At 50.7% G+C, this 27,139-nt stretch overlaps 1 protein-coding gene across 5 annotated transcripts in view; it reads right to left on the bottom strand.

Annotated features, from left to right (window-relative positions):
* PLXNA2 (plexin A2) overlaps positions 1 to 27,139 on the bottom strand; it is a 173,554-nt gene that overhangs the window by 13,154 nt on the left and 133,261 nt on the right. For all 5 annotated transcript variants that reach the window (XR_003536172.1, XM_027695025.1, XM_027695023.1 and 2 more), the window contains 14 exons: positions 26,434 to 26,551; positions 22,651 to 22,787; positions 19,491 to 19,658; positions 18,161 to 18,254; positions 16,238 to 16,477; positions 15,911 to 16,054; positions 14,557 to 14,791; positions 13,022 to 13,164; positions 10,646 to 10,914; positions 6,827 to 6,893; positions 6,049 to 6,195; positions 5,506 to 5,665; positions 5,275 to 5,378; positions 628 to 727 (listed from right to left, as the gene is read on the bottom strand). Coding sequence is in view for 4 of the 5 variants with exons in the window: in XM_027695025.1 (XP_027550826.1) it covers positions 628 to 727; positions 5,275 to 5,378; positions 5,506 to 5,665; positions 6,049 to 6,195; positions 6,827 to 6,893; positions 10,646 to 10,914; positions 13,022 to 13,164; positions 14,557 to 14,791; positions 15,911 to 16,054; positions 16,238 to 16,477; positions 18,161 to 18,254; positions 19,491 to 19,658; positions 22,651 to 22,787; positions 26,434 to 26,551 (2,126 nt within the window). In the remaining variant the exon portion in view is untranslated. The remainder of the gene's footprint in view (positions 1 to 627; positions 728 to 5,274; positions 5,379 to 5,505; positions 5,666 to 6,048; positions 6,196 to 6,826; positions 6,894 to 10,645; positions 10,915 to 13,021; positions 13,165 to 14,556; positions 14,792 to 15,910; positions 16,055 to 16,237; positions 16,478 to 18,160; positions 18,255 to 19,490; positions 19,659 to 22,650; positions 22,788 to 26,433; positions 26,552 to 27,139) is intronic.

Below are 27,139 nucleotides of genomic sequence, written 5' to 3'. Positions count from 1 at the left end.
ATTTTGCCACTGCTGCCTTTTATGGAAGTATATTATTACTATTATTGTGGATTTAGTGTTATAAACGCACACCTGGCACCTCGCAGACTCATTTACTCAGGCTGCAGCATCTTCAGGGACCCTCTGGAATGTGCTGAGCCCTGCTATTATGCAAATCCGGAATTCCCAGGTGGGCACATCCGAGTGCTCCGTGTTAAGATTGCTGTTCCCCATTTTGACCCATTAGCAAAGAACTCAGGATCCTCCACTTAGAGAAGGGAAAGGTGAGGGACTCAGGCTTTTCTGCCATGCAGGGGACACAAAGCTCTTTTCCTGTAGTGGGAGCCCCAGAAGGGCTCTGCATCACTCACCCCCTCTGAGACAAACAACTTTTCCAGGACGAACATTCCCAAAGGCTACTCATGTGCCTGGCATTCCCTTCTCCCTCCTCTCAGCTTCTCTGGTCTTTTTGCTGTTCTGCTCATAGATGGAAAAGCCTTTGCAAGGGAACACCAGCAGCCAAGGACATTTTCCCGTTGGGCACCCAGGTGTTCATTTTGGCTCGTGTGGGGCGGTTTTTTGGGGGAATCTGCTGCTTTTCCCCCACCTAATTCCTTGCAATACCCACCATTTCCCATCCCTTCTTACCATATCTGCTGATAGATGTCCGGGATATACTGGCAGAGGCAGGAATATTGTAGGAGGAGGTTTGCTTGGGAACGAGAGCCACGACTGAGCGGTCGGACACCTGGGGAGGCAAAGGAGGAGGAGGAGATCAGTGGGATCCACCGTCCACACTGGGATCACCAGCTGCTGATCCAGCAAATTCCGGGCAGAAGGGTGCCCAGGGTGGGCACAGGGAGCCACCCAGCCCTGGGAGAGCCCTGTGCTGGGTCTGCAGCAGCTCTACAGCCAGACCCTGAAGGAAAGGGGGTGATAAATCAAAGATTTATTTTTTTATTTGAAGATGCTTTTGGTCGTTCTGATTTAAGATTATGCTTTATCCAATAAAAATGAGAATCTCAAGAATTGTTGTGATCCAATTAAAGTAACAATGCAGAGGGAATAAAAGGGCTGTAATAACGTTATGGGCCATAAAACATTCCTATTAAACCATTTTTTATTTTAGCAATTTTTACGAACTTTAAAAGTTTGATTTACAGCTGAGCAAGTCATAAAGCCATCTTTCAGGGTATTTAATTGTTATCCCTTTATTGCTCCAGAGAAGGAATTAAACACTGGGAAGTCAAACTATAAATGAACATTAGTGCTAACAAGGTTTTGTTACAGCAGATTTTAGTAGCCATGTTTAATTTTATCCTCCCTATAAATCCAGTAGTCACTGGAAGTTTTCTAACTTATTCCCCTTAATTAAGAATCTGCAGGTTTCCAGGGAAGGGGCCTGAGTGGCTTTTAATTTTGAACTTGTGACCTGTCGTGCAGCCCAGCAAGGGAGCAGAGAACAGAGTCACCACAGTTTGCCAGGGCCAAGCCAACACACTTTTTAGAGGATCTGCACAAAAGAAATGCCTCTTCTTGCTGGAGGAATTTCTTTTGGGGCTAAATCCTCCATTATTTGTCAGGAGTCCTCTGAGGGACTCAGCATTGACCCTGTGCACGGGATGCTCCAGGTGTTTTTTGCTTCCCCAGCCTCTCCAGGTGTTTGTACAACACCTGCAGCCACAAGGTGAGCTTCACACAGTGCCCTGTGCTGCCTTTCAAGGCCATTCAGATGAAAGGTTTCATGGAAACGTGAGTTATTATTATTGCTGGTGATAGTGGAAATAATAGTCACTTGTGTTTCACGGCACAAAAGTGAGATATTTCTAAGAAAAAACACTCCAAACACCTCCATTATTTCCTTGTCTGCTCCTGCCTCACTTCATCCAATTTGTTAAGTCAATGGAAGAAATGATCAGTGCTGATATTATTTTCTTAGGCTGTTCTTAGCTGCCACTCCAGCTCAGTTCCACCAGGGAGAAACCCGAGCCCAGGGTGCTCCCATGGAGGAGCAGCTCCATTTCCACCAGGGCTGTGGTTAACTGGGAGAGAGGCATTAAAAATTCCACACACACACCCACATAAGAGCACTCTCACTCTCTAAATTTTGGGTCGAATGGCTCTTGTCAGCTAAAAACCACCAGCGTGCAAATTAGCATCAGATGTAACGCGCATTCGTTTCCCATCTCGCTCCGCTGCTGCCACACTCCCAGAAAGCCCCAGAGACGCCCCGGGAGCTGGCTGGCTGCTTTACAACTTTATAAATATTCTGATTATTCTACAAGCTGGAAACGTGGTGCACAAAACACCTTAAAGAGAGGAGAAATAAAACCTGGAGCGGGGAGACGGGAGCCCGGGCTGCGCCTGCGTGGGGCAGGGGGGACGCAGCGAGGATTCCAGCTCTGCCACCCTCGGCTCCCGAGTCTCATTTTCCACACAAATCTTCCCTTTGTCCTTCTAATTTTCCCTTTAAAACAGTTTTTTAGCCTCTTGGCCTCTCCAGACTCAGCAGTGGCTGACAGGTATTCATGCTCTGCTGCCTCTGAGTTAACCCTGCGTGAGCCACTGTAAATCATTTCATATTAAATTCAGTGTTTCATTTTTTCTTGAGCGAAACCACACGGGGTGAGACTCTCCCGTGGAGTTTAATAGCCATGAAGCCAAAAGGATATGACACAAATGTAATATAATTCCTTACCACACATAAAAGCTCCAGAGAATTTAACAAAGAATTACACCTATTTAAGCCATACATCTATTTTTACAAATGAAGAAATAAGCAGCAGGTGTACAATTCCCCGTATAATTTTATGAAGTGGTTCAAAAATATTAGAAAGATGAATATTTCTCTTTAAATCCAATTTGGTGTTGTATGCAAAGGCTTCCCGTGAAAAATCCATTTGATCAGTTATTATATTTTTGTCATTCTAATGTAGAAAACAAATGTAATAGTGTCAAAATCCAGTGGCCGGGGGTGGAGCTGAGAATCTCTTTGGAATTAAATAACTGCCCTCTGCAGAGGCCTCAGGGGACAGTGAGGAGGAGGGTGGTTTGGAGCCCTGGAGATGCAGGGAATGGGGCTGAGGAGGGAAGGGATCCCAGGAATCAGGAGCAGGGCAGGGCTGGGAGGTCCAGGGATGTTCTGGTCCCTCCTGCAGCCTCCCAGGTGAGAGCACCTCTCCAGGAGAGAGGGAGACATGGGCTGTGCATCTCCAACCTCCACGTGCAAACCCAGAGATCTCTTTGCCTTCAGATCAGAATAAAGACAAGACAGCTCTGAATAAAAGATGGGCAGAGCTTTAGAGAGCAAGCTTTCATTTTTTTTCCCCCAGAAATTTAGAAATCATCTTCACAAGTCCTCTGGAAATCTCCATATATTTTAATGGCTTGAACCACACCTGTTTCATGGGTAACATTCCTGTTAAATGGTGAGACAGCAGCGCTTGGAACTCAAATGATTTTATACTCTCTTTAAGCTGTGCCTTTGCCCATGTATTTGTTTTACTGTGTAGTCCTGGAGCATCTGTATTTTTGATACCTAATAAAAACATTTATTGCTCCCACGGAAAAAAGAAAAAAAACACAACCTGGTAGGAATAGCAAATATATATATATATATATTGCTGTTTGTTTTTGGCAAAAGCCTTGCCTTGACAAGATTTCTGCTGCAGTGAAGAGAAGTTGGCTCCTTTTTAATGAGTGAAACAGCTCAGTTGGGCTGTGCAGAGCTCGGGCCAGAGCAGGAAGACACGTGGCATCTACCTGGTTAGATGTTTGGTGGCAAACTTCTCCTTTCTTCCAGAGCACAGCTGACATTCAAATGGCAGGAAGAGCTGCAGCATCTTGAGTGCTGCAAGGGTTTTGTTTATTTTAAGGGTAAGCTTGTGGCTCAGCTTTTCCCACAGGCACTAAAATGAAAGTGCTCCCTCCCCCAGCATCCACCACACATCAGACAAGCACAGCTTTCACTTGTGACTTCCTCACGATGACTTTTAAAGATCAAGGCATAATAAAGTCTCTCTGCTTCCCTGCATGTTGGTTAATCCCTTGCAACTGTCAGGTAAAACAGATTTTAGGAACAATGGAATTAATCTGCACAACTCCTGTGACATTTTTTATGGCGATCTGTGTTTAAATCCTGGGGGCTGCTCGCAAAAGTTGACCCTCGAGGTTCTTTTTAACATGCACTGTGCATATTTATGCCATTCTCCTGCCTCGCTCCCTGATTACATGGCTCCTGTCAATACTGGCTCCCATTCAACTCACACAGCGTGAGTCAGGCTGATGGACTGGAGATGGTGTATAAACAGGGAAAGATGCCAGATTAAATACTAAACACTTCTGGGGAGGGAGTGATGGACAGGAGTAGGTTACGGGTCCCAATTAATGCAGTTATCCTCTGCTGCAGACAGGCTTTGAGGAAAAGCCTTTGATTCCCTGAAACCAAACCTTCCTCAGCCCCCTCTTTACCTCTCTCACAGCGTAAGGAGCCCTTTCCAACAGGCACTGCCGTGCCCAGAAGTTAAAGATGGCAACAATTCCTTAGGCCACCTCACCCACCCTGTCTGATGCACAACTGAGCATCTTCCCTGCCTTGCTTCACTTTATGTGACTTCAGTGACAAACCTCCTGAAACCTGACTTGGGGATTTAAGAGGTTTGATGTCAGGAAGGAGCTCTTGATATCCCCCTTTTGTTGACCTGGCCTCATCCTGCACCTCCCCACAGCACTCCCTCGGCCCTCCCGTGTGACAGCATTTGAAGTATTTGCTCCATTTCCCTTTTTCACTCCTTGCAAAATGCCCCAAAGTCAACACACAGGAGGAACATGAGTATGAGAGAGAAGCTGCTGCTACAGTTTGTGCTTTGCATCAGACCAGTGGCATTTGCAAAGCTCTGAGGGAAGGCAGAGACTCCCCTTCCTCCCCTGCTGCACCCCTGGTTGTCTCAGACCCCCCACCCAATGACCTGAACCCCCCTTGCCACCCCTTCCCTGGCCCCACATGCCCAGCAGTGGCAGCTCAGCCCTCACCACTGCTCCCTCCATCTCCCTCCCACGGCTGGCAGGTTTAATTTAGCCAATTTTCAACCCTGCTGGTTCCTTTGAGATCCATGTCAAGGTTACTTTCCCACCTAATGCAGAAGCACATTGAACCCTTCTGGTTTATCACACAAACGTGACCTCCCTGTCTGTCTTGGCAGACGAGACGCTTGGGAATCAACGTCCTGCTTTTCTTTCCTTCCTCCTGGCAGCTTTCTGGGAGCTGCTTTCTGTCAGCTGGGGCTGCTTCCCTACCTGATAGTGCATCAAGGTGTTCAGGCGCTTCCAATCTCCCTCGATCTTGGTGGTGATGTCTTCATCCTGCAGGACCACGCGGGCGATCCGGCCCTGCCGCCACTCTGTGGGAGAGGCAAAAACCAGGCACACACCACGGTCAGAGAGGGGCCAAGCTCTGCAAAACCCACCAAGAATCCCCAGTCAGCTTCTCTGATCACCCCCCCTCCTATCAGGCAGGGAAGCTCCTACCCAAATCCATGTCCACAGCCCTTGGTCTTTGGGAATACGGGACGTTTTTGTACACGGCATCGAGGATCTTCTCCTTGACTTGGGTGATGGTGTCACAGTTCAGCACCTTCACAGGGATCTCTGGACTGTTCTCATTATCTGGGTTCACACAGTTTAGGATCTGGAAGAGAAGGAGAAACATACCGTGCTCTAAAGGATGAGCACCCAGGAGAAATGTAACCCCGTGTCACAACAACCTTTTCTCATTAAAAACCCCACTGCAGCCCTAATTGCTATGGCATCAAGTATATTTATATCATTATTTCTAAGATAGGAGTCAGGGATGTCCACATTCAACACCCAAGGGAGATAAAACATTCCCCTCAAACCTGCTTGGCTCAGATTATTTGCACCAGAAAATTAGGGATGCACCTGACTTGGACGCGGGTCTTTATTGCACTGGCAGCACTTAGGCCTCACAGAAGTGTCCTAATCACAAGGTCAGCAGAGCTCACAGGGGAGGGACAGCAGTGATTCCCTGGCAGCTCCTCCAGCATCACTCACCAGAGTCTTGTACTCGATCTGCTGCCGGATCAGCTTGTCCTCGCTGAGGGAGTAACGGGCTTCTCCTGTGATGGCATCAATGGGGCCTTTCTCCATCTGCTGCTTGATGGCACAGTAGAGCATGAAGAGTGGCTCTCCAGCACATTCCTGCATGAGAGAGGGACAGCAGAGCTGACACAGAAGTGATGGTGCCTCTCCTCCGGGGCCACTGGCCCGTACAGGGGTTTGGCACGTGATTCCTCCCAGCAGAGGCACAGTCCCACTCTCTCCTTAGCACATGTAAAACCCATGTTTGGCCCCCAGCAGCTCCTGGAGAGGGCAGCCAATCCCATGAGCTCCACTGCTCCACAGGTTTGTTGTCTTTGGCAGGGTAAACCCCTCCTGAATCTATGTGGCTGTAAAAAACTGGAATTTGATATCCTGATCTCGTTGTTCGCTCCCACGAAGCAAATTCTGCGGGGCTTCCAAAACCACAAATTAAGTTAAAAAATGTGGAAGCTCAGGAGATGTGAGAATTTCTCCTAAGTACTAAAGAGGTGTAAGAGAAACTCGGTGACATGAGAATAACACCAGGAGACCTGAGGAAGGCTGTGACCATGGAGCAGCAGCCCCAGGTGTTGGCATCTCCAACAAATTTCCACCTCCCCTGCCTTGCTACCACACCTTTTAACTTGGAGTCTGATGGAAGAGTTTCATGGCCAGATCCTGCCCCCCCAGGGATGGCAGGTGGGTGAGACAGCACAGTGACAGGGTGGATGTGTGCTCTAGCCCTCCTTACCTTGAGGAACTTGTGGAGGAGGAAGGCAAACCAGTTTGTCAGCATCTTCTCAGCCACCGACTCGGTCCTGGGGGGAAACCAGGAGGACACACATCACACCCAGAGCCTGGCACAGCTCCGTGGTGCTCAGGACCAGGATTCCAGAGCAGCAGGATGTGGCCAGCATTGTCCCCCCCTCCCTGCACGGAGCTGACAGCAGCTTGCCCAGCTGACAGCCCGTGACAGCCCTGATGGGGCTGGTGACAGGGAGTCTGGTGACACTCAGCTCCTTGCACGTGGTGCAAATTACAGCCTGGCTCAGTAAATCACTGGGATTTGCGGCAGTTCCTGGCAATCAGGGACAGCAGAGTGACAATGGCGGGGAAATTGCAGCTTTCTCCCCAGTCCCACCCAGTGTCCTCTCCCCACATTGTGCCCGAGATTATCTCTAATTTAAATACAATGGCTCCTAATGATAGTTTTTAATGCTGGCTCTGCAGGACCCAGAGACTTTCCTTAAAGCACCGCAGTCCCTTTTCCTGGGACAGGATGGCTGTGGTGGGACAGGATGGCTACGGTGGTGGCAGGGTGTCTCACAGTCCCCATCTGAGCCCAAACCCATGCAGGGAAGAGCTGTTGTGCTGCAGCCTGGCCAGCTGTGAGCAGGACCCTGGCCAGCCTGGTCCAGCACCACCAGCCTTCCCCTCAGCCACATCTGACACCAGGATCTGGTCCAAATTCCAGCAAGCAAACAGGGATTAACCCAATACCCTGCTCTCTGCAGCATCCTTTCCTCTGCCCTCACTATGAACCAGGTGACCTCCTCCCTGACCTAGAGGCAGTCACCATCCCACTCCACACCCAATTTCCCCACTCTTCCCCATCTGCTCTGCTGCCTTGAATTAGGGACTGCCTCTTGCTATGAATCCACACAGCATTCCAAACACTTGGAATTAAAAACACACACTATAGAAGCACCAGGGCATGATCCCAAAGCCAAGCAAGATCAAGAATAAAGAGGAGCCAGAGATTTCAGCAAACAACTGACACCAGTCGGCCAATGGACCTGGGGTCACATTATCCATCATCTCTTAGGATGGCAACATCTGCCAGGAATTTGTGAAAATGTCTGCAGGTCCCCAAAGAATTTAAGCTTGAATTGATTAACTGCCTAAAAATTCATGCTACAAATTGACACACACGTTGTTCTCCTGTTTGAAATATTTCGGGCACCCAATTAAAGAGGAGAAGCACTAACACACTTCCAAACAGCCACAGAAAAATGGAGAGGCAGTGACACAAACTAAAGAATAGGTGAAAAACTCAGAAAACAGTACATTCGGGACTTGGTGGTGAATATTAGTTTAACAAACCACTTTGTTAATAGAATATTAAATTAAGAATTAGCAAGTCTCACAATTAGCCCTCCCAGTGAAGCAATGCTGTGCCCTGTCCCTGTGGGCTGCTCAGGGCCTGACACCAGCTCTGTAAAAATAACTGAAATATGGAGTGACAGAGAAGTTGGGGCATATTGCATGGGAGAATGGCATTGCATACTCCATGTCGAGCTGTTTCCTTTTATTTCTTTATCAGAAATACATGATCAGCTGAATGGAACAGCATAAAGAAACACCTCGGAGCATCTCTGTCAAATTCCATTTCTCCTTTACCCTCAAGCACCGAATCTCATCTCAACACAGTCTGACGCTGCGAGATATTTGCAGAGCATCAGTCCCAGGGACAGCCAGCAGTTGAGTTAATCATCACTGTCCTACACTGGCCGGGGAAAGGGGTAGCTCAGAAGCTCCATCACTGCTGGGAACAGCTTTATAGAGCATTCCTGCATCCTCTGCCTTGGAAAAGGGATGGCTGGGTGAGCCATCCCCCAAACTCTGCCTGCCACCCCAAGGCCTGGCCTCTCTTTCTCTCTGCTACACCTGGAGGGCTCTGTTGAGCCCCAAAATCTGCTACAGGATTTTGTGCTGCCCCTGACTGGTGTCGCTCCGCACCATCGCAGGTCTCTGAATGCTGGCAGAGACCTGCTCTAAAAATAAAAAATAAGCTCCTGGGGATTAACATGGCAGCAGAGAACCCCTAGACTCGGAGAAAACCCTTCTCACATCAACCACATAACGAGGGCAAAGCACGATCCAGAGGCGACTTTCCAAAGGAGTCTGACACCAGCACCCAGCGCCTCGGCTGCTCCGCTGACTTTCTGAGGCACCGGGAAGAAAACAAACCTAAACAAAGCCGAGCTGAGGGAGAACCCAAAAAATAAATATGTATTTTATTAATTTTCCCCGCTCTATCTAGGTCTCCAAACTGCCGTGTGCTCTGCTCGGTGCCAGCAACCAGAGCAGCTGTTTGATTTAACGTCAACTTTCTTGCTGTCTCCCGCGAGGGGCAGTCGTGGAAGAAAGAGAGAGGGGAAAACGAGGAAGAAAGAGGGAAAGAGCTGAGTGTCAGTTATCAACTGCTGCCACCAGAGAGCTCAAAAAATTTTAAAAAGATGTATTTCACTTTGTGGCTGATCGCTCCTTATTAAGTCAGAGCAAGACATTCTCTGACTGTTGCTTTGTGCACCAACACTGAGGCACAGGGCTGGGACAGGGCTCCAGCCATGGATTTAATGGGATCTCGAGTAAAAGGACAAGGGGTAAAGCTTATAAACTAAAAGGGGGTGGAATCAGACTAGATATAAAGCAGAAATTTTTATGATGAGGGTGGTGAAAGCCTGGCCCAAATTGCCCAGAGGGGTGGTAGATGTCGCATCCCTGGAAAGAGACCCCCTGTCAAGTTCCCTGTGAAATGGGTAAATCCTGGTGCAGGTCAGACAGCCCTGGTTCTTTGCTGGGTAATTCAGGCAGGAGGGGGCCCAGCTCTCATCACCATCTCTGTGTTTTCTGGAGCTCCACAAGCAGTCATTATTGATGGCAGAGGCAGAAGACGCCTTCCCAGCGACTCGTCAAACCACGGGGGAAATTAAGACGGCTTCCCTTCCCCGAGATGAGTTATTGCCTCCGCAAACACAGCCAGATTTAAAGCAATTTCCTGTCAAGTATATTCATTGTGGCTGGAGGAATCCCTGAAATTTTCCTGGAGATGTGAAATCCTCCCCTCCCCTTCATCCCCTCACTCCAGCGAGATTCCAGCAGAGCCCCAGGCACAGCCCATGGGCAGCTGTGGCCAAGCCAGGCTCTGCAGCACAGCCAGGGCCCACAGGGACATGGGACAGGGGTGGCTCATGACATGGAGAACGGGGGGAGCCTTTTACTTGTGGCTGCTCATCTGCCCTACATCAATACACCATTTTTTCCTCTTTTCTTTCTGCCATTTCTCAGCACAGCCTGGGGTGAGTCGCTTAATCCACTCTGGAGCTCTTTGCCCAGCTGTGGAACACAAATGCTGCTCTCCACCCCAAGAGACCTGGAGGATCCAGTCTGGGATCTCCTCAGCCATCTGTGAAATCACAGAGACCTGGAGACAGGCGAGGAAATGTATGGAAGTCCTCCATGGAGAGCTGCGTTTTCCTTCCAACAGCTGCACCCACAGAGCCCTTGGATCACAGAATCATTGAGGTTGGAAAAGACCTCCAAGACCACTGAGTCCAACCTGTGACCAATCCCCACCTTGTCCCCCAGCCCAGAGCATGGAGTGCGACATCCAGTTGTTGAACACCTCCAGGGGTGGTGACTCCACCACCTCCCTGGGCAGCCCCTTCCAAAGCTCAACAACCCTTTCCAAGAAGAAACTTCCTCCAATTCCCAAAATCCCTCCCGATGCCACCAGCAGCATGGGGGGGCTGCACTGACCCCGTCCCCTCCCTGCCCCTGACCTCACCTGCGCAGGAGCAGCTTGGGATGGTTCTTGTTTTCCAGGTTCTTCTCGATGAGGTCGGAGAGCAGCTGCTTCAGCACGTCCGTGGCATACTCCAGCTTGCCCTGCAGCCCCGTCATGATGAGCGAGGCCACGTTGCCGCGGTCGCGCATGGAGAAGCTGCGCTGCAGCTCCAGCGTCCGGATGAAGGTCAGCAGGAAGACTTTGTTGTTGATCAGCTGAGCAAAGAGCTTCAAGGCCTTCTCCACGCTCTGCTGCCCGTTCCCTTGGACCTGCAGTGGAGGAGAGCGTGTCCATCAGCGAGGCACGGGAGGACGAGGGGCTGGAGGGCAGCCCTGCATCACCCTGCCAGCACTGTGGGGGTAAATCACAGAATCACAGAATGGCTTGGGTGGGGAGGGACCTTAAAGCTCATCTCATTCCAACCCCCTGCCACGGGCAGGGACACCTTCCACCAGATCAGGTTGCTCCAAGCCCCATCCAGCCTGGCCTTGAGCACTTCCAGGGATGGGGAGTCAACAATCTGTCTGGGCAACCTCTTCCAGGGTCTCACCATCCTCACAGGGAACAGTTTCTTCCTAACATCTGATCTAAACCTGCTCTCTTTCAGTTTGAACACATTCCTCCCCTGTCTCGTCATGCCAGTTCCTGATGCAGAGTCCATCTCCAGCTCCTTCAGATCCTGGAAGGTGCTGTGAGGTCTCCCCACAACCTTCTCTTCTCCAGGCTGAGCAGCCCCAACACTCTCAGCCTGTCTCTGTAGGGCAGGTGCTCCAGTCCTCTTAAGCTTTATGCCCTTCTCTGGACTTGCTCCAACACTTCCATGTCCTCCTTGTACTGGGGGCAACAGAACTGCACACAGTATGGTTTAATGCTGGGTGCACAAGCCAGCACCCCATCTCTCAGAGTCTGAGCATCCCTGAACACGGTCCCTGGTCCATCCTGAGCAAACATCACCCTTCCAGTCCTCCCTCAGCACAGCTCCCCTCAATCCTTGCTCTGAGCTGCACTCTCTGCACTCCATAAAGCTGCTGCTTTGGGGCTAACGGCCCTATAAATGACACACAGTTCTGCTTGTTCTGCACAAAAAGTGACACTCTTGTAAGTAAATTAAATACTAATTTAGGCTATTGCTTTATTATGGGACAAGTGTAAAAAATTAATTGAGGCTTTCAGCCAGTTGCGGATTCAAGTAATTCATTACAAGTGAAAATGATGAACTACATGAAGCAACTCTTTACCAAACATCTTGGAGACTTATGTATTGGTTTTACTAACGTTACATAATTAAGCAACTGTGTAATTGGCAACACATTTATCACTTCTGCAATTCTGTTTTTCACGAGTAAAACAAAAAGCATTCATATTTGTTTGCTAGAGCACCAGCTTAGTTGGCAATTCAAACAGCAAACAGAATGCACGGAGCTGGAAAACTCAGGGCACAGGAATGGGCTGGGAGAAGCTGGTTCTGTTTTATCAACACCACAGCAACTGCTCGGTGCTGGTGGCCCACTGGAATCTAAATTGAGGCATTAGGGCTGCCTGGAAAAGCAATGCAGCCCTGTGGAGCAGGAGCAACCACGACTCCTTCCTCCTACATCCAAGCCCTGGGCTGTGTGAAGGCAACAGGACTGCGGGATTTACTGGAACAATCCCAGTCTCTCAGAGGCAGCGCTGAGCCTGGCACCTCTGGGCACCCCGTGGGGAGGATGGCAGTCCCATCCCACGGGAAGGATGGCAGCCCCTTCCTGAGTGGCAGCTATTTCTCGAAGCACCATCACTTTTTTGGCCCTGTCCCAGGTGAGCAGGGCCCGTCTGTGAGGTGACCTGATGGACCCTTGTACTTTCCCAGTTCTTCTGCACCCTCAGCGAAAACCTTTGATCCGTATTTACACATCCTGGTGGAGAAACCAGGGAGATGGAAGTGCTTGCTGAGAGGCCAGAATGCCTGGGCAGGGCATTCCGCTTGCCCTCCTGTGGACACGCCATGGAACAGCAGCAGGATGCTCCAGGCAGGATGATCCCAGGATGCTCCGGGCACACAGCATTCCCCTGCGCCGTAAGGGGACTAAGGAGGACTTTAAAGCACATCCATAACTTTTCTGACGTGCTTTGCTGCTGGCCTAGAGCAATATAAAACCCCATAAAATAAAAATAAAGCAACACCACGGGGGAGAAACCAAAAGGAACCACACAGGCAGCGTGGGATGAGATAAAACAGCAGCTCCTGAGCTAAAATGGACTCTGGGCTCACCCCACTGACCTCGGGGCCTCTAATAAGATTTGCTGTGAAGGCATAAAGGTGCTTCAGGATTTCTCACTGGCTTCCCCGAGGGCTCAGGGAAACTTGGAAGGGCTGGACCACGGGCTGTTTGTTACCTCCAGCTCCCGCAGGACAGGGTGGTCCTCGATGCCAGGGAAAAGGACCCTCATGGCATAAGTCCGATAGTCCAGGTAGGGGATCCCGGAGCGATCCAGGTCACTGGTCAACTCATTGATGTCCGTCTGCAGCTCTGCAAAAGCTGTTCAGGGAGAGAACAGGACACAGAGAGGTGAACTCTGAGAGCTGAGGCTTATAGGGAGGAGGTTTTGGGGAGGGCTGGCTGCCTGCTCTCCCTGTACCCCATAAATGGGTCAGCTCAGGAGCTGAATCAGAGGAGCCCTGGCCTCGTAGCTCAGGCAGACCCTCACCCTTGGAGGCTCTGTGTCAGCCTGAGAGCAGGAGAGCACACGCTGCACAGAGCAGATGCTGAGAACAAAGATGCTGCTTAATTTGTATGCGGTTCACACCTGTGTGCACACACCTAAAACACCCTGAAAGGCTGCAGAGAGAAATAAGGACCTATTTTCATAACTTGGTGCCTCCCATTCCTTTCTTCTTCTTCCCCTCCTCTATCAACAGTTGCCAAAATAATCAAATCTGATGCAGATCAAATCCAAGCTGCTGCAGGGGTCAGGAAGGAATTTATTCTTCCTGTGATAACATAATATCATGTGTTGTACAGCTGTATGTGTCTCCTCTTGTTCCCTCTCCAAAGTGTGACATGCTGGCTCAGTGAGGCCTCTGTACCCCAGCTGGGCTGTGCCATGCCAAAGCTGGGTTTCCTCCTCAATATATCTCATTTTTTGCCCTGTGCTTTCAAGGCTGTCCTTGAAATCAGCTGAACAAATCCAACACAATATTCTCTACATACACTGTGAAATTTGCAGCTTTCTATTTATTTTATTTTGATTCACTGAGCCCATTTCCAGGTGGAAGGGAACAACAGCAGCACCTCCAAAAAAACACCTTCACCTGGGCTTCACCACAGAGGGGACCAGGCTCAGCCACCTCCTTGCAAGGGACAGGACTTGTCCATGTGGAAACTTGCAATCAGCAGGTGTGATTGCTCCAAATGAGACACAAAATCTCCCAGAAGCAAAAGCCTGAGGAGTTTTTCCTACCCCTCAGCCCTGTTACTGCTCTGGGCTTACATTTCTAGACTGGAGGAGGGACTGGACCAGCTTTTCAGCCCTCCTGCATTGCTTTTGGGATACATGGTGTTACTTGAGGGTCTGAACCTCCTCTGCACCCTCTCTTTCTGTGCCTTTTTCAAAGCCCCTCACTGCAAAGCCATCAGACAAGGGAACACACTGTGCTGGGCACCCCGGGGCTGGCACCGTGCGATCCACGCGATCCAGGCGTGTCACTTAAGCAGGATCAAGCTCTAATCCTATTCTCTGCACATCAGGGAGCAGAGCCGTGTCTGCTGCTGACACACTTGTGGCTGCCCACCCTCCCACGGCAGGGCAAACCCCACAGGGTCACACACACACCCCGCTGCTGGCTGCAAACTCCGGGGGACTGGGACAACCGGGAACCCCAGCACGGAGCCGCAGCACCCAGAGAGCGCCCGGTCCCGGGCAGTACCCACCCTCCTTGCACTCCAGGGCCACCCGGGACTCCAGGTTGTCCATCTGCATCTGCAGCCTCTTGAGGGTGAGGTCGTTCTCGCGGGACTTGCGCTTGTAGGCGATGAGGACGATGATGACGATGATGAGGAGCAGGCTGCCCCCGGCCGCGATGCTGACGATGGCCGGCAGGGTCAGGAGGCTGTCTGAGATGATGCTCACCGAGCCAGGGGAGAAGATGACCCCACCAACACGCACCTACGAAGCACAGCTCAGGTCACCAGCAGCGTCAGGGTGTCACCTGCCCCAAAGCCCCGTCCTTCCCACCCCATGGGCTGTGCAGATCCCTCGGGAAGCACCAAACCACCCCTGTTTAAGAATATAAAACTCCAGTTGCCTTCAAACACGGAGGGTGCCGCTTATGTGAACACGAGGAGGCTTCAAGTGATGATAAATGTGCCAGCCCTTCACTATCTGGGCTTTGTTCTTATTATCTGATGGCTCCATTTGACTTTCATTTTATAAGCTTTCAACTCCCTTTTGTAAACCGTGGACATTAGCAACTCACTGATAATTTCACTGACAAGAAACCAGAGTGACTGGAAGGAAAGAGCAGAGAAGGGAAGAGAAAGCTCCACATGAAAGCTATGGAGCAAACAGGCCGGAGTTAACGCCAGGACAGGCTTTTCTTGGATGTGCCCCGGCCACAGATGCGAGCAGCTCTCAGCCAGGTTGCGCTTCTGGGAGTCACACTGTGATAATCTGAATATGTTTTGGATGCTGAACTTAAAGGGGAATAAATCACAATTACAATCTCATTTGGGCTCCACTCAAGCACTTCGGCAGCTGCGTGTTTGGTCTGCGAGAGGAGCAGAGGAAGCAGCGATGCCCAAAACCAGAGCAGAGGAAGGCACCGACTGTTCCCCTGGATGAGGTTGTTGATCCAACCACTCCAGTGTTCAGATGTTCCTGGCTTCTGCTGCAGGAAAAGGCAAAACCTTTCCATCCACTCAGCAGATCAGGTCTGGCTACGTGGGCTGATGAGATCCCTACAGGAGGGAGAACACTGGGAATGGTCTCATCCTCATCCAGAGGAAGGATGGCACCCGGTGCCAAAGGCACTGCTGGAAAGATCTGTTCCTTCTAGAAGGCTCTGATAGTAGGGAGTGAGTCTCAGGGAAGGACAAAGTTTCTTTATGCTAATCCACATCAATATTTTAAGCTTCCAATTAGACAACCATGAAGATCTAAAATCCTCCCAGCCCTTGGACAAGACATTGCATTCAGCATCCAAGTGAGTCAGGGAGCTGGAGGAGGAGCAGAAAGGATGGGAAGGAGGGAGGGAAAGGGATGCTGATGGAGAGTTTGGTTCCTCACCATGACTTTGTGCTGTCCAGTGAGGTTTGGGGGCTCACACAGCAGCTGGGTCTCGGACACAGTGACAGCACAGGGGGTTTCCCCGATCAGCACGGTGTAGTTGAGCTTGGCTCCTCCCGGGGCAGGCGGGCACAGGTTTCTGCCCTAGGGACAAGCAGGTAGAACACTGACAAAGATGCAGCCCATTCCTCCAGTTCCCATCTCATCCCCAGCTTGTGCAAACAACGGCACTCTGCTGGTGTACCCCATTCTCCAAAGGAGGGATAAAACTCCACTATCTGGGATATTTTTCTTCCCATGAGGTGGGCGGGGGCGGTGTCTCCTTACCTTCAGGATGATGGGTGACCCCGGCTTCTGCTCCAGCACCCCGGTGGGGCTCAGCATTTCGAACGTGGGGTTGGGGTAGTAGATGAACTTGGTGTCGTTGTAGACCAGCAGGGCCTGCACGTTGTTGAAGATGAACCCGAACTCGTCCGGCCGCTCCACGGCGTCCAGGCCGGGCCGGTACTCGGGGCTGAGGGGGGGAGCGAGGCACAGCAGCACCGTGGAGTTCACCACCTTGCACACCTGTGGGGAAGGGGCTGCTCTGAGAGATGGCACAGGAAAAAACCGCCCTTGACCTGGACAATGATGCTCTGACTCCCTAAATTCCCTCTGGAAAGTCGAAGGGGTTCAGGTTTGGCTGGAAATGTTTAATCCGGGCTCGATGATCTCAGAGGTTTTTTCCCAACCTTAGTGGTTCTGTGATGTGTTATAACCATGGTTTGGGGTAAGTTGCTTCCCCTCCATCCAGCACGAGGGCACTGGTGCAGGGATGGGGAGTGAGCTCAAGAAGACTGGCTTGCACAGCAGACCTTTCTCCTTTCTCTTTATTCTTCTTTTTGCTTCTCTTTCTGGTTCCATCCTCTCTGGCAATGCTGGCTCTGAAAAAGACCCATGGGGAATATCTGCTCCTCGCTGCAAATGGGTGGTTAGAGGCAATTCCCAAATGCCAGGGAGGGAAAGGAACGATCATCTGACACTCGTGGGCTGGAGGTAACGTGAAGGTCATCTCCTGCCAGGCTGAGGACACCCACGGCTCCTCCAGCCCTCAGAGTAGGGAGACGGCTGATTTATGGGACTCTTGCCTTGTAAAGCAGCAAGAGCCCAACCATTTGGCCTCCCTCCCTAAGTGGAAGATTTAATTTCACTCGATTTCGTGTCTTCAGAATTATTTTTGTAGCACTATAACTGCAAGTGCTAGCAACGAAATTAGATGTCTTTTTAAAAAGAGCTCAGATGAAAAAGGTCTTGAGGGGGAGAAAAGGAATGGGAAAAGACTGCTAAGTGATTTGCCCTTTCCAAGATAATACAGATTCAGTCACAAAGATCACTGCATAGAAACAATATATTTCAGTTTTACTTGATCAAAACAATTTCTGAGGTCCTGGAGGTACAATTCTTACTTGTAGCACACAAGAAGATCTCCTAGTTCCCATTTAGCTGGGGATTCATTCCAGTTTCTCACTCATGGACTGAAAAAATACAGATAGGGGAAGGAGGTGGCATTCCAGATCAACCTCAAACTCTGCTACCAACTCCTTGCTGTGGCATAAAAGTAACACTCAGCTCATCAAAACACCCAGAGCCTCATGCCCAGGAAGGTTCCCCTCCCTCCTGCCCTCCCTGGGCTGGTACAGGCTCATCAGGCCCAGAGCTGAGGCAACAGGAGGTTTATTTATAGAAGGAGGCCAGGGATAGACTAAACTAAGTTAAACTAAGCAGCCTCAGAGCTCTGGCAAGTCTCAGTGTCCAGCTCTTGGCTTTTTCAGAAAGTACAGGACTAAAATAGGGAGTGTGGAGCAGCTGGGAATGATGGGGACAGCTCCACTTGGACTTTCCATCAGAACGTGCCCGCAGAGCTGAGCTGGGTGCTGGGGAGAGATCTCAGGGCTCAGGGGCTCTGACAAAAGGGGGATTTCAGGAGGTTAACAGGTTTATCTGCCCCAAGAGAGAATTTGAGGTGTTGGAGACGATCTGAAATGAAATCCTTCCTTTCTAGCTTTGAAAACTCCTCGGTTACTGCGCTGCCGAGGAAGTAATTTCCCATTTCTGCGTGTCCCCATATTTGGGTAAGTGTGGGAAATACCCCCAGGGCAGCTTTTGCCATGGCAAGGTTGGCCCTACAGACAGCACTGGCACCAGTAACCATGTGCCTGCAGCTGGTGGGGGGATGCAGAGGGATGCACTGTGCTGACAGCACCTACTTACGTTGACAAACTCCTTCCCATTGTACTTGACGCGGATCCTCGGCTCCTGGATCACGTCCAGGTTGGAGCCGGTGACAGTCAGGGGGGTGTGCCCGCTGTGGAGAACAGGGAGACACCTGATTAATGGAGCTGGGGCTGTGCACAGAGCCTGGGCTTGACAGGGAGGATGCTTGTTGAGCTCAGAAAGATGTTTTCTGCAGCCACCTGAGGCACCAGTGCGGATTTATACCCACTCCTGAGTCACTGGGGAGGGCTGTCCCTGGATTTTCTGCTCTCAGCTGCCCCCCTTCCCACCTAAAACACTGCAAGGCAGCGGGATGAGGAACCAAGGAAATCGAGGGAGCTGAGACTAAACACGTAAGACAATAAATTAGTCGCAGTGTTTAATGATTTACACAGCACTGGTTTCCAGGCCCATGATAAATGGCTCGTGTAGTGAAGGAACTGACGTGCACTTGCCTCTGGACTGCAGACACAGCAAGTTGTCACACAGAGCAGGGGAGGGATGGAGAGCCATCAGATACAACCCCCAGGGCCAGAGTACCCCCTTTCTCCTACAGCCAGTGCCCTGAGCAAAGCCTTTCACTCTCCCTTCACGTGTTAACTGGAGCAGCACGGCCCAGATTCACCCACGGCTCCAGCACCTCCACAGCTGCTCCCTCAGACCCCCTCTGTCAGCAGCCCCGACCAGCCCATCCAACCCAGCTCCTCCAAAACCAGACACCATCCCGAATTTGGACTCAAGGCAGGCATCTCCAGAGCCTCCTGCGAGACGCTTACCTCTTTCAAGGGCAATTTAAAAAAAATAATTGGAATTTGATATGAATAGCTGTGTTACAGCCCTTGTGAGCACAACCATTAAAGTGAAATCGCAGGATGAGCGTGGCCCAGGGTTTTTAGCAGTGACAATGTCACGATGATGTGACAGCACCAGCCACCCCGTTCCCAGCAGTGAATCTGGGATGACAGTACATTTTGATTAACATCAGCTTTTCCCTTTCTTCGTGGTTGCTGGTTTTGTTTTATTTCAGGACTACAAGAAGGAGCCTTTAATGAGCAATTGTGCCCTTCTGCAGCAGATGGGAGTGATCTTGGCTTTATCTGTGCTCCCAGAATCTCGGTGCAGACTGACTGCTGGAACTGCCTTGGGAATCACAACTACTCTGGGAACTGTGATTTTTGGTAAATGCAAACACCACAGATGCCCGGCCCTGACAAATCCAGGATGCTGGGTGGGATGAGAATTTCCAAACAGGCCCTGAGTGTGTGCTGAGAGAGAAGCCCCAGATAAGGGGAGCCATCGAGGCCCCACTGTCAGATCCATGTGTTACCTGGCGATGCTCCACTCGGGCTCGATGTGCTGCACCTTGGGATCATCAATGTACTCAAACTGCAAGGTCCTCTCCAACTGAGCCCTGTCCACGCTGACAGAGACCTGGACAGCCCCCAGGCCGTGGGCTGATGGGGCTGACACACAGACTATCTCGCTCGTGGATCGCCTGTGCAAGGGGGAAACGGGCAAATGTTAACGGGTGATCACGGTGTGGGGGCAGAAAACAGCCCTTTGTCCTGTCCTGGGGCAGCTCCTGAGCCATCAGTCAGCCCCACACTGACACCTGTGATGGGGACAAGCTCCCGAGGCGGGCAGGAGGGTTTCAGTGGCATGGGAGGGAGGGAGTGGAGCTCTGCCCACCGCGGGAGCAGCGCAGCCTCCCTGAAATGGCTCTTTGTGCCAAACTGCAGCCTTCCCGCATCCCTCTGAACCCGCTGCCTTCTGCTGGGCGTGTGAAAACAGATGGCTGCTTTTTAAATGGCATGCATAAGCTCACTGAAAAGCCAAATTCTCCCCCCTCCCCACCCCGTCGCACACACGAGGCTCTTGTGAGCGGCATAATGGAGCCGCGCGGCCCCCGCCCGGGAAGGGCGATGCCACGGTCACCGCCGCCTTTGGCTTTGTCTCCCCGTCAGAGCAGGGTGACCTCGGCCTCGGTGCTGGCTGGCTGGCCACAACAGACCATCTGCTGCCATCAGAGCCCTGGAGAAGGTCGAGGCAGCAGCGTGGCGAGGCGCTGTCAAAGCACAAAGGCGCCGGTGGGTGGATGGATGGAGAAGGGGGATGAGATCTGAGCATCCAGAACGGAGCTGGAAGGAACCACGTGGCTCCATGGTGAGCCCGGGCATTGATCCTACAAGAAGTGCTGCAGTGACACCCCTGGAAGTGTTCCTGCACAGCCACCCGTGGTTGTCCTGCCTGCCCAAACCTGCCCCTGGCTCACAGAGCTGTTCCTGTGGCTCATTTAGTTTTGGGTTCTCCCAGGGAAGAGGGCGGGCAGGTCTGCAGCACCAGCTGACAGCCTGGCACTTAAATCAAAAACTGGCACTCCTGAATGTCCAGTCTTCACCATCCTCACCCTCCTCAGGGGCTGTGCAGCTCACAGAGGTACCTGAACGGCTGAGTGTCCCTGCTCTGCTTCCAGCAAAGCTCTGGTGTCTGTGCCTGGCAGGGGAATGATGTGTCACCCCATTTGAGAGCCTTTACACACTTCCTCCCCTCTCTAAGGAGTATGGACACATCACTCAGCAGGTACCACAATGTTCCCAGCTCACACCTTGGCACTTCCACCCACCACAACCGAGGGAACAGAAAAACACAAAACAGAAAAACTCCTAAAAACACCTTAAACAAATTGGATTCGACTGTTTCTGTTGATGCAATTACACATCTACCCCTTCCTGCCCTCCTCCTCCTCCCTCCCTCATGCTATTCTCACTCTCCATCTAGGAATAATTTAACCACAAAGGCATCCCTGTGTGAGGAGTGGGTTTCTCCACCTTCCTTGCTGAGTCTCGGAGTGTTTCTATGGATGCCTGTGCAGCTGACGAGATGCCTGCTGCTGCCTGCACTGCTGCTGCCTGCTCTGCTGCCTGCTCTGCTGCCCACACCAGACCCCACCGTGCCTGCTTAGCTCTGGCACGAGATCCAGAGTGACGCATGGCTGCTGGCAGAGCAGCTCCCAGCTCCCTGTGATCAGCTAATTAGCTTTCTGTGCTATTATTATGTCGTCATGGTGAATCTACCCACTCCTCCGATCAGAGAGGGGAGAATGGGGGAAGCTGTAATTAGAGGGAATCTCATTAGAAGCTGCTTCATCTCATCAGGCTCCCCCACACCCTCGAGTACAATTGAAGTTCATTGCCTCAAAACAGCCCAAGCCAAACAAAGTGCTCAGCGTGACCCCACGTGAGGGCTGGGGCTGTTCACACACTGCTGCTTGCTTTGTTTAACTTTCTGCTTCCTGCTGTAATTTAGAACATACAGGGGAATCCAAAACTCTTTGCAGGTCAGCATCTGCAGGTTGCCTGAATAAAATCTGGTATTTAAGGGATGATATTCCAGGGCTGATTCTGCTCTTCTGTTGGGGGTAACGCTGTTCTCTGTGCGTGCACCTGAGGGAACAAACTGGCATCTTTGTTTTGGAGATGGGAAGAAATATTGATGGATTGGTTACATTGCTTAGCACTTGGAGAACTGATCCACACCGGAAGGCTTCAGCAAATCCAGACCTCCCAAAGGTCTGGGATGGATACAGCATAAGGACTAACAACCCAACGTGCTCCCACATCTGAACACCCACAGCTCCTGTATCAAAGGACCTCTCAAATTCACCTCCAGGGGTCTTTGCTTTGCCAGGAACTCCCTCAGCTCCTCCTGGGAAGCCTGAGTGAAGATCTGACAAGCAGAAGGATCCCTTGGGACACCAGGTTCCCACCCAGGCTGTGCCCACTGCCTGCTGCTTTGGGCACCTCGTGGGTCCGGGCAGGGCTGTGTACGTGGGGCACACAGATGTAAACACAGATGTATCTCTTTCTAACTAAGCCCCAAGAAAACCCATTAAACCCTGCAAATGTCAACTCTGTGTTTACACTGCTGGGTGAAAAGCAAATTTGCCATTGAAATCCCACTGGAGATTGATGGCTGTGTGAGTTCCTTGGCAGAAGGTGTGTGCAGACCCACGCCCTGCTCTACCCAGCAGGACTCCAGCCCTCACTCAGACCATTTTTAGGAAGTCGAGGCACCTGCAGCAGTGGCTGCAATAAAAGCAGTGCAAGGTGTTTATCTCTGAAAAGAGAAACCAGGTATTTCTTATGAATGTTACATTTTTTTCAGACTAACTGGGTTGAGGGCAGGTATTGATGACCAATATAAATATTTTACCACCACAGTGATGTTTGTGTGAACTTTTTGGACTAATTAACACTGCAACACCACTGAAACCAAACAGTGGGCAGCACTAACACCAATGAATCCCTCCAAGGCTCAGTCACAGCAAGAGAAAAGATGGTTTAATGCAATAAAAGAAGGACTGGGAGCCTTCAGGGGTTCCCAGCTGTAGTTTTGCCGTGGCTGCACATTCAGATACAGCAGATCCTGGTGGTGCAGGACCAGGAGGTGCAGGCAGGAGCCCACAATGGCCCAGCTTGTCCTCTTACCCGTAGAACTCGCAGGTCTGGTTTCCCAGGAGCACAGAAACACGGCTGCCAGCTCCCAGGTAGTGCCCAGAGATGGTCACCATCGTCCCTCCCGACTCTGGCCCACGGCTGGGATTCAGGAAACTCACCACTGGAGTCTGGAGAAAGGAAAGGATAAACTCAGCACTCCTGCCTGCAGCGAGGGAGCTGTTGTGAAGCACCATCCCTGAGCATCCTCATGCTTTTAACAAGGAAAAGCAAAACAGGGATGTGTCCTGGACATCTGACAAACGTCCTGCTACGTTTTCTAACCCAGCTCTGACAGAGAGATGTGCCCCAACAAAACAATTGCAAATTCAGCCTTGGCAAAGTTATGGATTCACCTTTGACTTTGCTCCTAAGCAAAGGTAAGTTGATGGCACTGCAGTTTGAAGAACTAAATATATCCAAGCAAACTGCCACAATGGAAATTTGAACCCGAATATTTGGAGTTTGTCAGTGTGGGAAAGGATGAAAAAAACCCCACCAGGGTCTGGCAATGGGAAATGCTGCCCAGCTCCAACAAAAGGTAGCACCATCAGCTCCAGCTCCATATAAACCACCAGTGATGGAATTGTGGGGGTAGAACCTGTTTCCCATTGCTGATGGAAAGACATCCTTGGTGGGCAACCTTAGATCCCACTTGGCATTTTACTGGTGAAACTATCACAGCAATGCCACCTCTCACCCTGCCCTGCACCAGGGTGGCTGGTTATACCCTTAATAGAATTTGCAGAGGGCAGGTACCCTTTTATTTCTTTTCAATCAGTGGATATTACCAAATTGTTTTACTAATGCTTTCACATTACCCTCTTTACGACTCATCAGCAAAGCCTGGCAGGCTCCCAGCTCCAATCCCCTGGGATCACCTGCTTGGCAGCTCCACAAGTTGGTCCTGTTTTCCCTACTGTTTTCCCACTGCAACACATGTTTTCTGGGTGTCACAGCATCTGCCAAAGCAGCTCAGACCAAAAGCTTGTTTGACCCCAACTCCTGAATAGACCAGGGAAAAATACAACATCCACCCTGTTGTGGATAATCAGGGAATAACGTTGCAGGAGGGAAAGATTCATCCTTTAACTGCTCCTGGTCAGCTCTTATCCTGCCTGGGGTCTGCAGTTGGAATTGATGATCCTCGTGGGGCCCTCCCAGCTCAGGATATTCCATGACTTCCTCAGTTCATGGCAGAATCAGGCAATAGGAAATAGGAATGGCAATAGCAATGTTCACACTAGGCAGGCTTGGGAGCATTTCACACAGCCCAGAGGACTGATTCCAAAATGCAAAAACCCTCCAAAGGATGCTCAGTGTCTGACTGCCCATCAGAAACCTCCTTCAAAGTCAAGCCCAACCCTAGGAACTGTTCCCAAGGTGATTTGGGAATGAGCTGCCATGCTGTGGACACTCCAGACTGTGAGATCCTACTACCAGCCACCCTCCTCCTCCTCCTCCAGCCCCATCCCTGGGGCCAGATGGCTCGTGGGAGCCCAGGGACGGAAAGGAGTAGTTATTTTACACATCCCTGAGGTCCAGCAGTCCCCCCCACACACCAGCACAGAGTGTCCTGGGCAGCACAGCCCTTCTCTGCACTCAAAAATCAATGATAAACACTCCTTGCCTACAAGCATCTGACGTTTCTGGTGTGAGCCTCACCTTGTCTGAGCACTGCAATCCTTGGAAATTCAAAGCATTGCTAAAAATAGAAACTCAGGCTGTAACTCTGAGTGGTCACTCTTGTAAACAAGGAACAAAAAAAACCCAGGAGAGCTGAGAGCCCATCCTAGAGACCTAAAAAGTCCCAAGGCTGGGATGCAGCCGGCATGGGAGGAGGGCCTGAAAGCTGAGTAAGAACTTTCCACCTTCAGCTCATGATTTGGTGATAATTATGACAGATTTACAGCTCCAAGGTTCCTCCTCCCCAGATCAAAGGGGTGTCATTAAGGTGACAGTGTGGCTCCTGCACCATGGCAGGCACCAGATGAGCTCAGGAAGGCACAAACCCTCTCAGGGTCAGCCCAGAGCTCTGCTCTGAGGTACCAATCAATTTTACTGCCGACTTTAATGGCATAAACCAGCTGTAATGGAAGCTGTGGCGGTGCTAAAGAGAAAAATAGAGGCCAGCTAACAAAAGGAAATGATGTGCTGGAAGTTTTAGGTGCCTGAGAAAAAAAAGGAGCGATATAAAAATCGGTGTGTAAGTGCTGGAAATCAGGAGTAACAATGCAAAGGGATAATGCTCAGCACACGCACCAGGTTGCTACAAAACACCACTCTGAGATTCATCTCTGCAATTCCCTTCCACTGGTTCCTGGCTGTTATTTAGCACAAAGCTGGTGTCGCATGGGAACGTGCCTTTGGAGAGTGGCAGAGCTGGGACTACACTGGCACTGCCCTGCCATGACCAGGGAGATTTCTGGAATATTCCAGCAAAATGGGGTGATATTTTGCACCCCTGCTGTTGCTGATTAAATGAAATGCCAGGGGAGGGTGTTTGCTATAACACTGAGAGGGTGGCAGGGCCCAGCCTGATTTATCTCTTAATTAGTTCACAAATTGTGGACAATTGGTAAGTGCTGGCATGTCCCTGCACACAGATTCCACTGAGCACAAAATCAATGGGGCTGGATGAAATGCCCTGGTTAGGCAAAAGTGGAGATATGGGAAACTCCAGCTGTGGCTTTTCAGTCTCTGATTTGAAAAGCTGCTAATAAAACAACAGAAAGACCCATGCCATCACTGGAAGTCCACCAACCCCAAGAGCAGTTCTCCACTGAGCAGACAGAGAAATCCTACACTAAACCAGCATCCTGGGAGTGTGTGGGGGAAATCCCTGAATATTTGAATGCAGAATATGAATAATATATAATGCAGAATATGTAATATAATGTCCCTTCCATTCCATGGGGAAAAATTAAATCTGTGGACACGGAAAATCAGACATGTTTAGGTGTCAGTTGATTTGGTTTTGAGCAGAAGTTCAGTCCCTGAGCTGCAGAGGGACAGGCTCTGGTGCTTCTCTCTGGCTGTTGTGTTTCTGTGTTTGTGCAGAAAGGTCTATTGGTGCCTGTACATATACACATATATGTATAAAAACATCTCCAAAACCAGCAGGAATCAGCCCCTAGCTGACTAAGCACCAACTAGAGCAGGTTATCACAAGCTTTGAGGCCCTGGCACAGGTTGCCCAGAGAAGCTGTGGCTGCCCCATCCCTGGAAGTGTCCAAGGCCAGGTTGGACAGGGCTTGGAGCAACCTGGGCTAGTGGAAGGTGTCCCTGCCCCTGGCAGGGGGTGGAACTGGATCATCTTTGAGGTCCTTTCCAACTCAAACCATTCCATGAGTCTAAAATCACTATTCTGAGGTGCAAACCTGAACCCAAATGCTTGGGAACCCCAAGCTGAGGTTTATTCTCAGGCCTGTGCCAACTCTAGATCCTGAAAGCCAGGCTTGTTGACTGGGCTGCTGAAAACTGTGCAACACCAGCACTAGAAAAGGACAGCAGGTTTGGGATGGTCTTGGCAAAGTTATAGATTCACCTTCGACTTTGCTCCTAAGCAAAGGTAAGTTGATGGCACTGCAGTTTGAAGAACTAAATATATCCAAGCAAACTGCCACGGTGGAAATTTGAACCCGAATATTTGGAGTTTGTCAGCGTGGGAAAGGATGAAAAAAACAGAATCGAGCCCCGTCCATGCGACACAGGCAGTGGCAGGGCAGGGCTGTTCCCGTGGGACCCCCGTGCTGTGCCCCCCTGGCCAGGACTCACCACAAACATGTACTGCTGCACCGACTTGGCCGTGAACTCCGGCTTGCACTCTCCGATGCACAGGAGCACTGGGCCGGAGCTGATCCCTGGAAGCGCCTGCCCCATTTCACAGACGATCCTGGAAGTAGAAATGCCACAGGGAAGCTTTGGCAGGAGGTGCCAGCGCAGTGCCCTGCACAGCTCCACGCTGGGCTGGCTTCCTCTGGTTCTTCTTCCTTTCCCCCCCTCGCCCCTCCTCTTTAACTTTGATATCTGCCTCTTTTGGAAGAAGTTAATTACTGAGTCTATTTTTACCCCATGTAGTAATTTAAAGGAAAAAAAAATCAAAATTAGACATAATTATTACAAGCTGTAAACTCCAGAGCAAAGCAGAGCACTAATGGCAATATATTAGCCAGTAGCAAAGTGAGTGCGAAGTCCTTAGAGTAACAGATGAGTTCATTAAGGGAACAGCTCACACTGCAGTCTCCCAGTTAATCAAAACTGGAGAAGCCTGCTCGGGAATGATAGAGACAGCCATGGAGAGCAGCTTTTGCAGGGACACAGGGCTGGCTACCACAGAACACAGAGATGCTGGGCACAGGAGGCAGCAGCATCAAAGGACACGGTCCCCGTGCTCCAGCTCAGCCCTGTGGGCACATCCTGAGGCTGGGAAAGCTGGAAGGGAAGGGAGGGCTGCTGGGGTTAAACACATAACCCAAAAATC

This window comes from Neopelma chrysocephalum, unplaced genomic scaffold (assembly GCF_003984885.1).
Source record: "Neopelma chrysocephalum unplaced genomic scaffold, ASM398488v2 Primary Assembly neopelma1_100, whole genome shotgun sequence".
In the NCBI taxonomy this organism is placed as follows: domain Eukaryota; kingdom Metazoa; phylum Chordata; class Aves; order Passeriformes; family Pipridae; genus Neopelma; species Neopelma chrysocephalum.
Note: the sequence above shows the minus strand (reverse complement) of the source record. Positions and strands in the feature narration are given on the sequence as shown.